Below are 13,049 nucleotides of genomic sequence, written 5' to 3' on the forward strand. Positions count from 1 at the left end.
AATAAATAGGATTGTTAAATTAGATACAGTTAAGTATTATTACAAATGCGTATTAAAAATGTCAGTGCAAATAATCATACTTTTAGATAATCCCAACCGAGAATATGTTTTTTTATTATTTTTAGAAAAAGAGTACGAACAAAATCGGACTGTTAAATTAGATATACTAAGAATTACGATAACAATTACGTATTAAAAATGTCAGCGAAAGATTTTAATACCCTCAAACTGAGGTTTCTACACAAATGAGATAACTATCACTTAAAGATTACAAATGCCAAATACAGTGCCTTACTTTGCCCAAACCTTAAAATTTCCATATTTTGAACTCACGAGTTGCCGATAGGATTTTCGCTCCATAATTTCAAGACCGCTGTGAGGAGACGCGCATGACAGCACCAAGATATCGCCGGCGAGTTTCGAGATATGTTGAACAACCTCTGAAATACGTATTTCATACCAAACATAAACTTTTGACGGCTTCTTGATTTGGAACTGCAAGTTTTGTAATTTTGCTGTATTCTTGATACGACTAGTAGTAATATGGAAATTTTGTAATTTGAAAGTACAATTTGGTTTGCATGTTTATGCTTTTAAGAATTTCTACTAAACGTGAACGAATCAAAATCTAGAAATAAATAACTTATAAAAATTTAGGAAAGAAATAGGATCCATTTCATGCATCATTACTACATAGTACAAAACAAAGTAGCTTTCTTTGTTCCTATGTATGCTTAAATCTTTAAAACTACGCAACGGGTTTTGATGCGGTTTTTTTTTAATAGATAGAGTGATTCAAGAGGAAGGTTTATATGTACATAATAATAACATCCATTAAATAGTGAATAAATACTCTTATTTTGTTATGTTATACCCGTGCGAAGCCAGAGCCTGTTTTTATTTACAACGTTCACAGGTTTTCTGTAGTGTATTTAGTATCAGCATTGCACCCGTGCGAAGCCGGGGCGGGTCGCTAGTTCATTTATAAATAAAACTGGAAACCGGATAGTGTTAATTGGTTCCGAAACAATGAGCATCATTTTGAAAATAGTCCACGCCATTCTCCAACAGGAAGATTTAAGAGCCTCTATAAATTCAATTGAAAAACAAAATGAATGAAAAGCAATACCATGTCAAGGATACAATTGTCCATGATGTATCTTCTGAACTTTTCCAGAAAGATCTTACGCGTTGAAGGCACCATGTTAGTCCCGTCCGTATTGTCCAATAGGATAAGTAGGAACTCTAGCTGTCAGAAAATTATCATCATAATGTAAATTGAGCATTTTTAGGCGAATAATAGCTGATTTTAATTTCTGATCCTTACTGCTAGATAGCAGTCTAAGATTAGAGTTGACAGTGAAAATAGACCAATCAGAATAAAGTATTTTGTCGTGCTTAAAATAACTGATTTTGATTGGCTGATTTTGATTACTCTTACCATTGATCTGACGTTAGATATTGTCATTGCGTATCAAAATAAGCCGTATATTGAACTTTGTTCGTGCAATTCGATTTGTGGGAGACACAGATCTATGTCGGTCTCACAGAGACAATTCGCGGATATAGGTCCACAGAGCTGGATTTACATGAACTCAACCTTAAAACTACCCGGACCCACCCAAGTATAATTTCAGGTACCCTAAGTTGCGGATGCATGCAAAAACATATCCTACGACCTTCGACATGAGAGACAGAGTGAAGGAAGTTAGGCAGCTTAAATTCATGAGTACGATAGAAATCCGAAGATAAATGGATTTCCATGAATTAAAACCTTTCCAAAAGAACCTTTCCAAAAGGAACCTTCAGTTACACGTCAGCTCACCTGAACTTGTTCTAAAGGAGCTATAGCCTTGGTGATTTTATTGCAGTCCTCTTTGTACTGAGACTCCGTTGTAGCATCGTCTTGAGGAGGCGGCAATAGTTTTGATATTTTGTCTATAACGTATTAACGTATAACGTATAAAAACTTTTAGGCATCTAGTTATAGTTTTAAACATAAATAAAAATATCTTGTAGAAATTTACGAAAATCAAGTGACACCTCCAAAGCACGTATCTATAAATGCGCCCAATATTTTTTTACACTGAATTTCACATTTATGATAATACGGTGATGAAATCTATTTCAATAGAAATTGTTTTTTTATTTATTTATTTTAAGTTTTTATTGTACACATGTACAAGAGTAAAAGACATAGTATATCCATTTATTATTAATTCAGAACAATTGGCAGTCTCATCACTCGAGGCAAATTGCTCAAAATGTAAATAAAGTGATGTAATCTTTATTTATTGTCAAATGTCACAACGTATACTTAGGTGCGTATTCACAAATGTTACTTACGTAAGTATGCTGCTATGACAATTAATCTGTTTCTCAGTACTTACATGATATCCTCGACCATACGCAGCCTAAGGGGCGCTGTGATGGCTTATATTGAAATACAACTCTACTTCAGTAGGTGATTACGATTAACAAAGCTGATCAAGGCCAAAGAAAACTATGAAATTTCCGACACTATGTGTCGGGCGTACCGTGCGTCCTCATAGTATTGTTTGTGAATAAGGGTGTTAATACCTGTGCCTGTCGGTGCAAATGGAGAATATTTTATGACACCCTTCTCAGCCATTTCTGAAATTAATCAAATAAGTCCTACGAATATTATAAATGCGAAAGATTATGAGGGTGGATGTATGTATGTTTGATCCTCTTTCACGAAAAAACTACTGAACGAATTTGGATGAAACTTTACAGTAATATTGGTTATATATCAGAATAATACAGGATACAATTTATAATGATTTTGAGTATTGTCATAATATAGTAATACGTATCAAGTAAGTCGGAAAAAAAATATCCCGAAAAACTCCTTTACGTGAGCGAAGCCGCGAGGAAAAGCTAGTATTTCATAAAATTAAGAGGTTTAAAATCGTGTTTAATTAGCTGACGGCTTTATTAAAAAATATGTTATTATTTGACAATCACGGACTGGCGTATAAAGATCGATACAGTGTGGGATAGGAAGAACGATCAAAATAAAAGAAGTTAAAAAATCTCCTTTATCTTTTCCTTTTTATACAGTTGCTAAACTAGAATGATTGAAAAGAATAGAGTTTAGATGATTCAATTTTCATACTTGGTACTCTAATAGCAGGTTTCATAGCATACCTATAATCCTAGGGTCAGTTTCTCCCTGTACAGCGGTGGGTCGCTGCCACCAAGGCTTGCGTATTACTGTTCTCAACACTGCGTCATCAGGGCATTTGATGTTTAAGAAATTATCGAATCTGTAACAAAATTCTTGAATTTTTTAAAATGCACTAAATATTAGGTAGGCTTTAATTATTATAATGCAAGTGGAAATATCTGTAATGTTTAACAGCTAAGCCATTGAAGATATTTTGATGAAAATTGACGTGGAGTGATATGAAACATTCAAAAGCTTTAGGTAGTATTTTTAAAACAAAAACTAGCTAACGTAGAAACTAATTACAACAATTAAAAATAGGAAACAAAAATAACCCAAACTAATATCAATAATTAAAATTAGGTATGTTTATAATTCTATGAACTTCATTAGGCATACTTTACTTTTCATTTCGGAAGTTTACATGCGGGTAACTTCTCGTTTAGTTTTTTTATTTGGTTTTTATTAATACTCACGAGATCTTATTGAAGAACACATATTTGACGAGATGGTGTCTCGTCTCCCGATGCTGCATCAGACCACACAACACGTACACACCCTCCTGTTGCTGATTGAAGTGCATGTCCTAGAATTTCACCAATTTTCTTCTCTAAATAGATCTTAGAACTGGCTTGATAGGATATACTTTTTAAGCATCTTGCAGGAATTACCTACGTGGCTTAGATTTTACAAAAGATGTCGACAATATTAACAGTTCTTCTTCCTTACCTTCTATAGATCTAAATGTTTCTTTGTCTCTACAGAGACATAGATCACAGATGTGTTGTGATGCTACGTGTCATTCTTATCTACTACATGCGTTTGTATAAAGATCTAGATATATCTTTCTATTGCTTTGAATGACGAGACGAGCTTACTGTTCGCTTGATGGTAAGCGATACGACCGCCATTAAACAGTAGAAACACCATCCAACATCTTTAATTATAAAGTATTGTTTAATATTTTACTGTGCTCGTGCTCCTAAGACATGGCCACAATGTCCTTCAAACCGAAACACAATAGTGACTGCCTACACACACTGCTGCTTGGCGGCAGAAATAGATATTGCGGTTGTACTTACCCAAGCGGACTCTCACATATGAGAGACCTACCACCAGTAAATTTGCGTTTGCGTTGCGTGGGCGTAATTAAATAATTAAATAAATATAGTTTTTAATTACCGGTGACACAAGATCGAAGAGCAGACACTCTCTGACCATACAATGCTCGAAGACGTCGCAAAGGGCTGCTTCGTCAAGGAACGTCCACAGGAGGTCGAGCAGAGTGCACAATCGTGGCTGAGGCTGAGCCAACAGTTTTGTTGCTAGACCATTCTAGAAACAGTTACAATACTGAAGGTTTTCTGTTATAAGATTTAAGTAAAGACCTAGGGATCTTTCTATTCTACGTGCAACGAAATTAAACGAACTTATAAATTTAAACATAAAAGACAATGTAAAATTACAACATTTATCTAGAAGTTGATCTGTATCAACTAAGGTATCCTCATTTAAGAATAAAGATTCGCTCGTCATCAAGTAAATTGAGAGAGATACTGTAGCTTGTTACGATCGTCCCAATATTTATCAAATAAAAAAGTGATTTAATTCAATATCTTAATAGTATTATAAATACAACATTTTGTTTGGATGTCTTGAAGTAAAAACAGAAAGAGCTGAAAGCATTTGAGTGAAAGGCATACGTATAGATCATGTGCTGGATTAACACAGAGGCTACTTTTATCTCGATGATTTGCTTCCATGAGAAATAATGCTTTATAAGCTGAATTTTAAATAAATGGCGCTGACATCGTATAAGTGACGATATGAAAGGATTCTTCTTCTTCTTGTATTGCTTCTCCAACTAGTGAAGATTGGCAGTCAGCTCAGCATATCTTCTTTTGCCTTTTGCAAGACGAAATATTTCTATAGCGTTTGCAATCTCAGTCCACTCGCGGATGTTCCGTAACCACGATTTTTTCCTGCGACCGATTTTCTTTTGCCCGCTACTTTTCCCATCATTATGAGCTGTAGGAACTCGTACCTGTAGCACTACTTTGCTGGTTATACATCTTAGTTTACTTCTATACAGCATACTTACAAAGTTCTCATCCCTGGCCTTCATGAAGAACTCCGTAGCGTGCTGGTCCACATGCATGCCCCTGGATTTAATACCGAGGGCCCCGCGCATACGAGGTAGGAGTTCTGCCACCACTACGTAAGACAGGCGAAGGACGTTCCCCAACTCCATGACTACGATACGAGATAAAGACATCAGGAACGCCTGTGGGCGAAAATGACTTCATTGTAAATGGATTGGCATCTATATTGTCTCGATAGGCGAACGACCTCTCCTCTTCAATCAACATAATTATGTTGGTTTGTTCGTATCCCAGGTCGACCCTGAACGGTATACTTACGTGGACTATTATGGCGGCATTTACACTTAGTACGATGGTCGCTATCTGGGCGAGTACAAATATTCTAACACCAGCAAAATAGTACCTGAATGCTATCCTAAGCAAGGATAAGGAACGTATGATTTTGAAATTATGTTTCTGTACTTCTATTCCATTTCAAAATGTATATATGTTTATTAACAAGTTTTGAAGTTTTATTTATTTATTTATTTACACTTCATATACATACATGTATATCGGCGGACTTAATGCCAAAGGCATTCTCTCCCAGTCAACCTAAGGGTGGTGCAGAGATAAATAAGGTAGGTGCATCATGGATATTAATTAATAATACATAAACATACATAAAAGAACTATAATGTATAACTATATTAAATACAAACAGAATATAAGAAATATTATAAATACATAAAATACAGATTATAAATACATAAATATATATTATGTACATACTAATAATAAAAAGTTTAGAATTAACGTGATAACTCTTCTGCTTCTTTTAACAAAAGCTGCCGTACTCTCCTTTTGAAGGCAAGCCGAGAAGTGGCCGTTCGAAAAAAGAGTGGTTAGTGCCCGCAAAGAACGGCGCTGGCGTATAGGTAGCCATTTTAGATCAAGACGATAGGAAGAAATGTGATCATATTTGCGGAGATTATACACGAAACGAATGCAGTTATTTAGAAGTCGGTCCAGTTTGTTGAGTTGGTCTGCATTCAGATCAAAATAGCATACATCACCATAGTCGATTACAGGAAGAATTAAGGCTTGCACAAGCATAGTCCTGGTCTTGAGCGGCAGGAAGTTCTTCAGGCGGTATAGAGTCCGGAGAGTACCGGTGACTCTCTGGCAGACAGATGTTACCTGGGGTCTCCAGCTCAGGGTGGAGTCGATGTGCAAACCGAGATCTACAACACTGGAGCTCCAAGGAATGATATTGCCGTTGAATAAAACAGGCGGAATGATCGTACCATCCAACCGGCAAATCATCCTTGGACTACCCACAATAATGGCTTGACATTTCGCAGGGTTTACAGATAAGCCGAAATTGTCAGACCAGATCTTAATTTGAGCTAGGTCCCTATTCACCCTGTCCACAGCCGCGGCTACACAATCTACTCCATCCCTAGAATATATTTGCAAGTCATCGGCATACAGGTGGTACGCACATTGAAGTTCTTGAGTTAGGAGGTTAATAAAGATAGAAAACAATAATGGGGACAGTATGCCGCCTTGAGGGACTCCAGACTCGATATGGCACCAGCCGGACGAGGCATCGCTAAGTCGCACCAACTGCTGGCGTCCCTGAAGATAAGAAGAAAACCAATCCAGAGCCGAAGGAGAGATCAAGAAGTGAGAGAGGATGGCTAGAAGGATGTCGTGACTGACGGTATTAAAGGCGTTCGAGAAATCAACCAAAGCCAACACAGTGACCTTGGCATCCTCCATGCCCGCCCTAATATCGTCAGTCACTTTAAGTAGTGCTGTGGTAGTGCTGTGACCAGACCTGAAACCTGATTGCAGTGGAGACAACAGATCATTTAGTTGCTACACCTTTTTCGACATCTTCTTAAATTCAGCGCTCTGAGGGTCGACAATCGCGTGAGGCGATGTTTTTGGTGTGTACACAGATTCTGAACTGTGAATGCGCAGGGCGACTTCATCTTCAGCGGCTTTCGATGACTCGGATTTAGTCTGAGTGTATGAACAATTTAGACATTAATAGCGTTTATTTTACATTGGCCTTTCATAGTTTGGGCTAGCATATACTAGGTAGGTCAGTTTAAAATAGTTATTGTTCATTATTATAGACTAATTGAAATAGGTAACTAATGCAAATAGTAACGTTCAGATCGATAGTTAAAATCAACCAATCAGAATAAGCTTTGTTTTTGGAAGCCTTACAAGTGATTAATTTTGATTGGTTTAATCATGAGATTGATCCGAAGTTAGCGATTGAGATGGTTTAATAAAATGAGCTGTATTATGTCACTGTCGATCTGTCCAAAGAACTAGATACAAAACAAATTTATCTATATATATAAAAATTAATCCCTATTTCCCTTGGTCACGCCATCACGCGTGAACGGTTGGACCGATTTCACAAATTTTTTTGTTGTTGTGTTTGTTATTCTCAGGAGAAGGATCTAATGAAAGAAAAAAATAAGAAAGTTGAGCCGAACGTTAGAAAATTTAAGAAAAGTTAGTTTCAGCGATTGACAGAATGCGCGCTGCAAATTCATAGTTAAGGCGGGACACCGTCTGTCGGGTCAACTAGTAATATTATAAAATTAATCAAAGTCATTAATTGTTTGATAAGTCTATAAATGATAATGATCGCGACCATACCTTACTACTTTTGGTTGTGAGTGAAGGCTTCAAATCGGACATCTTCGATAGCTCCTCCAGGAGGACATCCAGGGATTTGAACAGGATAGCGGCCCGGGAACACTCCTGTATGGTGGGATTTGCAGCGGCGCGTATCCCTCCACTGGAAACCTATATTGCACAAGAATTATGTAAATATTTCTGTGAAATTTATTTAGTCTAGATTCACTATCGCATATTATTTACTACTATGACAGAAAATATACGCGAATTTTAGACATCGAAATAAATCTTTTTTTTTCAATAGGTAAAAATAAAAATAAAATGTATAATTGATTGTAAAATGTAGGTATAAACCTAACTCTGCCCTGTGAACATAAAGGTGCAGTCTTCGAAACGTCAGGAGAAGACATCCTACTAATATTATAAATGCGAAAGTTTGTTAGGGTGGATGTATATATCTTTGTTCCGCTTTCACGAAAAAACTGGATTTGGATGAAACTTTACAGTAATATTGGTTATACATCAAAATAACACAGAGGATACAATTTATAATGATTTTGTGTAATTTGGTCATAGTATAACGATATATATCAAGTAAGTCAGAAAAAAAATTATCCCAGAAAACTCCTTCACGTAGGCAAAGCCGCGAGCAAAAGCTAGTATAAAAAGACGCGCTAAAATCCGAAAAATAGTTTCAATTCGTTATAATGCATTACTCACACAAATGGCACGTGTCCAAAGTTTGCGTAAAGATGTTCCTGCATCGCCAGTGAAACCGCTGGGAAGTACGCCACGCCGGAGCCGTGGGACACTTTGTCGAACGCTACGCCCATGGAGAGCCCGTTCCTGGTAAAATATACACCTTTCAAGGATCACACCTGAATTGTTAAGCCAAGGCAGCAGTGCCGAATTTATAGTTTCCTAAGCTCCCACTGAGTGTAGCGGCCGCGCATGACGTGCGTTTTTGCGAGTGCAAAAAAAAGATTCGCAGGTAATTTGTGCAGTTTTTACGTTGAAATAGTCCACCCCTAGGCCACAGCCTATACGGTTTATTGACAAATCCGATACTGGTAGAGGGCCAATCTGTTCGTCGACAGTCACCAGACTATCAACCTGTTATTCTGTATGGATTAATGTAACTTTGGAGGGTGAATATGGCTAGTATTTTAGGTGTTCGGTGATCTCTACCAGTATCAGTACAATAAATATTCGATGTTCTGCCTACGACTACGGTGCAGCTTGAGTTTATAATTTTGTCCTGCAATAGGAAATGTTGGACAAGATGTCTTGCTTAGGCGTATTTCTTCACTAACCACTATAAAATACATAAACTAAATATTGTAGTACCACGAATTTAACAGACAATTTTTTATATAATTTAGCATACCTATAAAACTCCAGCGTGCCTTTATCCAAGTCTATGCAGGAGCCTATCACGTCCCCTGGCAGCCACGGTTGTCCGTATGGTGACGTGGCCACGTTCCACTTCCTCACCCTGCCACCATCGTACCCGTATGAGTGGGCCGTATCGCCCACTCCCGTATCCATGGAAAACATGCAGGAGGCCGTGCACCAACCAACCTATACACATATAACCTAGAATTGTTGACAAATCCAGTGCGGGCGAGACAACGTATCCAATAGCGGACCCCCGCCCCCTAGGAAAACCCTATGTAAGTGCAAGAATAGTAATAAAAACTGGGGGGCTTGCACAACCGCGAAGACCATCCTCCTCCAACGGCTTACATGCACACAACACGCACTCCACAGAGACACATTCTAACAACACAGAGAAACATAGGAGATAAGAAAAAACAACTTATACAGTTATTTTAGGTCTTGTATGATTCATTTGCAGTTATTTTTTGAAGAGGAAATCCAACGTGCAACGCCGGCAAAATTGTATCCATTTGCGTGGTGTTCTGTCTTGTAAGTCGATAATCAACCTGGCTGCAAGTTCGCTTACCATCAGGTGCGTTTGCTGCGAGCGTAAAAAAATACCGTTCTCGTGATGGTAATAACTAGGTCGGCCCAGAAACCTCATTAAGAACATTTATGTATAAAGCACTGCATGGTATTGCATCTCACTCGTCATTAGCATTAGAAGTCTTAGTATGTCCTGTTTTCCAGCTACAAAAAAACCCTGAATTGCTGTAGAAACCCATAGCGCCATTTGCACGACGCTGGCGTCATCTATTTAAAAATCGAATTGAACATTCAAATATTTCGAACAGGAGTAAATTACCTGAAAAATATATGGTCTATGCGTGCACCAAATTTCATCAATATTTAGTTAGCAGTTACTGTGTTTACTTCTAACATATAAACAACCAAACATTTTCATTTTTTATGTTTTTTTTTCGCATTTATGATATATTTTATTCGTAACAACATTTAAACTAAAATATTTTTCGGACTTTATCGCAGTTTTTTTATATTATAATTTTCTCCTGAGGTTTCGAAGATTTTACAGCCGTGGTCACATGATGGACAATTATTATATCAATGTTTAACATTCGTGTAAACATAAGTAATCATTATATTAGTAAGAAAAAGATAACATAAGATATACTACCTCCACCATCACAGGATTACTAGATTACTAATGAGGACTCCAAGAACATTGTACCTGCATAATTCCTTTAGTTCCAAGTTGCACTTCGTACATCCACTTCCCGGCGTAAACGCATGCCGTTGCGCGTATCGTTGCGAAACTGGACAAACCCTGGACGCTAACTCTCTCGTCTCCTACTAGCACCAATCGACCGGTGCCTGAAAACACAATAACCCTTTTTTCTAACGCGGCGATGGTGTAAGTGGGTCGCCTGATGGTATTGTCACTATTTACCGTTTCCGAATGGAAGGAGGATTGCTGCCGGTTTGGAAACGACCGTGCGCAAAGGTTAATTAAAGCCAATTTTTCATAAGTTCAGTACTACTCTGACTGAGTCTGTTTATTAATATTGTTAATAAAACAGGTTACATGTTACTTCAAATATTACTTAAAAATATTCCTATTTACAGTAATAATCTTCCTGGATTAACTCAGTCATGGAGTAATTTAACCATATTTAATCATACTTACAAAAAAACGAATTGTCATTAACTTCATAAATTAAAAAATTGTAAATTTGATCTACTGCATAAATTAAATGCATGCGTGTGTGTTTAATATTTAGCTAGAAAAATATAGTATACATATTTGAATATAAATAAGAAACTTAAAACCTGTAGACGCATCGAAGACTACGATTTTGGGACCAACGCGACCATGTCTTTCATCTGCTACTTCCTTTGTCTAGAAAAAAATAAAGTTTGGTCCTCAAATTTGTACCGAAGGGAACAATAGATCGAGTCAATTAAATTTATAGTAATAATATAGTAACATTATTCTCTCATGAGAATAGTAGCAAACGTAAGTGTGTCGCGTTGCGGATCAGCCTGTGTATATTCGGTTCCAAAAGCCCGGCATAATTGTGTCGACTGCACAGGGGTAATCATCTCTCGTCAGTAGACATTCTATTGGATCACACCCCATTTACTATCAGGTGCAGCGGAATCATTTTCTTATTGTACCCGTATATAAAAAAATCACCAGTACTATATACTGTTAAACTTTTGGGAACCGGATTCCTCCACTACTGATACGGTTATAACCTTACCCACTTTTCCATAAACGTTATTTATCTAAGGACGGAGCATTGCTGTGATATCAAGTCTGTTTCTTAGCTTTGTTTATCTGACAGCCAACTAAATTAAAGTTGTATCTCAATATTAGTCAATCATAACGGCCCTATGTCTACGCATTGCGAAAGCTGCCATGCCGTCAGCATCGAGAAACAGACTTGTTATCACAGCAATGCTCCGTCCTTAGATAAATAATGTTTATGAGTAAGGGGGTTAGCCTACTACACTGACTTAGCTCTGGTTAGCAAAATTCAATAAATTAAATCTAATACCAATTTCATTAGAGCCTACAATTAAAATCGTCGTAAGCACTTACTTCTGTGACTATTGGAGCATTTTTCTTAGCAGATTTCGATTTGTGACTGAGGACTTTAGTATCAAGCATTTTAGAGAGATTGTCTCGGACATGGCTCACGTATTTACTTCTCCTGTATGTAGATTACAAGGGGTTAACTTATTATTTAGACTGCGTAACAAAAGATGGTGGATACACCAGAGACATAAGATTTTAATTCGAAAGACAACGTCCTTTATACTACTAGGGTAATAAGAAGCGAAGGCATTCAAATTACAAAAAAATTAATTGACAGGCAATTTTACAAAAAAAAAACTAGATAACATTCGTGAATTTGATATATTTATTTATTTCATTATTTTTTTTACACATTTATATGATGAAAAAATACGTAGAATATCCACTTATAAATAGAGCATAATTAGAGGTCTTATCACTCGAATATGTTACAGGCAACCATATGGAATGGACATTGAAAAAGGAAGAAAGATATAATTAATTACTTATGTGGCGTTAGACTCCCCCTATCACACTAAGGAAGAACCTACGTTATTACTTACTGAACATGTCGATCAGTGTTTTCCTTCATAACCATATCGTTGCCAAAAACTCTGCGAATTGTATCATGAACCTCGCCCTTCTCAGCTGAGCTGCTGCAGACGCCAAACATGGATCGCAGGACGTTCATCATTACCTCAAGCAGATGTTCTAACAAAAAAAAACTAGTTATCTTCAATCTCTACTTATAATAGAGGAAAATTTATAGCGTTAAAACTTGCTAAAAAATTACATTTGAATACCATTTGACATATTGTGTCGATTGACCGAATTCTATAGTTTTGTCTAAAGAGTCTAATGATTGTATTATTTATTTGTGTATTATAGATAATACAATAATTATGTAAGTAACCTGCTCTTGACAGAAGTAAATCTCGTGATAAGCTTTTATCTGTACGTAGTGAGATCAGGGGGCCCTATTACGTGTATGGGGGCAAATTCGTATTTTTGTAATTACAGGCTGTCTTATCAAAAGGCAGCTTTGGTACAGATAAAAGGATAAAGGTCCCCTATTTACCTAAACGACCTATGAAAGCTGTCCTTCAATTTAAATAATATTAGCCCTGTATTA

The 13,049-nt window shown here is 36.9% G+C and overlaps 1 protein-coding gene across 1 annotated transcript in view; it reads right to left on the reverse strand.

The window, feature by feature from the left end:
* LOC115448405 (E3 ubiquitin-protein ligase RNF123) overlaps positions 1 to 12,722 on the reverse strand; it is a 30,458-nt gene extending 17,736 nt beyond the window's left edge. Inside the window, 17 exon segments of the mRNA XM_037441785.1 lie at positions 334 to 440; positions 1,130 to 1,249; positions 1,826 to 1,938; positions 2,581 to 2,634; positions 3,172 to 3,290; positions 3,667 to 3,776; positions 4,373 to 4,525; positions 5,292 to 5,474; positions 7,162 to 7,302; positions 7,957 to 8,066; positions 8,069 to 8,106; positions 8,659 to 8,784; positions 9,326 to 9,519; positions 10,568 to 10,710; positions 11,167 to 11,236; positions 11,942 to 12,053; positions 12,481 to 12,722. Of these exon segments, the coding sequence (XP_037297682.1) occupies positions 334 to 440; positions 1,130 to 1,249; positions 1,826 to 1,938; positions 2,581 to 2,634; positions 3,172 to 3,290; positions 3,667 to 3,776; positions 4,373 to 4,525; positions 5,292 to 5,474; positions 7,162 to 7,302; positions 7,957 to 8,066; positions 8,069 to 8,106; positions 8,659 to 8,784; positions 9,326 to 9,519; positions 10,568 to 10,710; positions 11,167 to 11,236; positions 11,942 to 12,053; positions 12,481 to 12,611 (2,024 nt within the window). The 5' untranslated portion in view covers positions 12,612 to 12,722.
* Positions 12,723 to 13,049: the final 327 nt, after the last annotated feature.

Source organism: Manduca sexta, chromosome 4, assembly GCF_014839805.1.
Source record: "Manduca sexta isolate Smith_Timp_Sample1 chromosome 4, JHU_Msex_v1.0, whole genome shotgun sequence".
In the NCBI taxonomy this organism is placed as follows: domain Eukaryota; kingdom Metazoa; phylum Arthropoda; class Insecta; order Lepidoptera; family Sphingidae; genus Manduca; species Manduca sexta.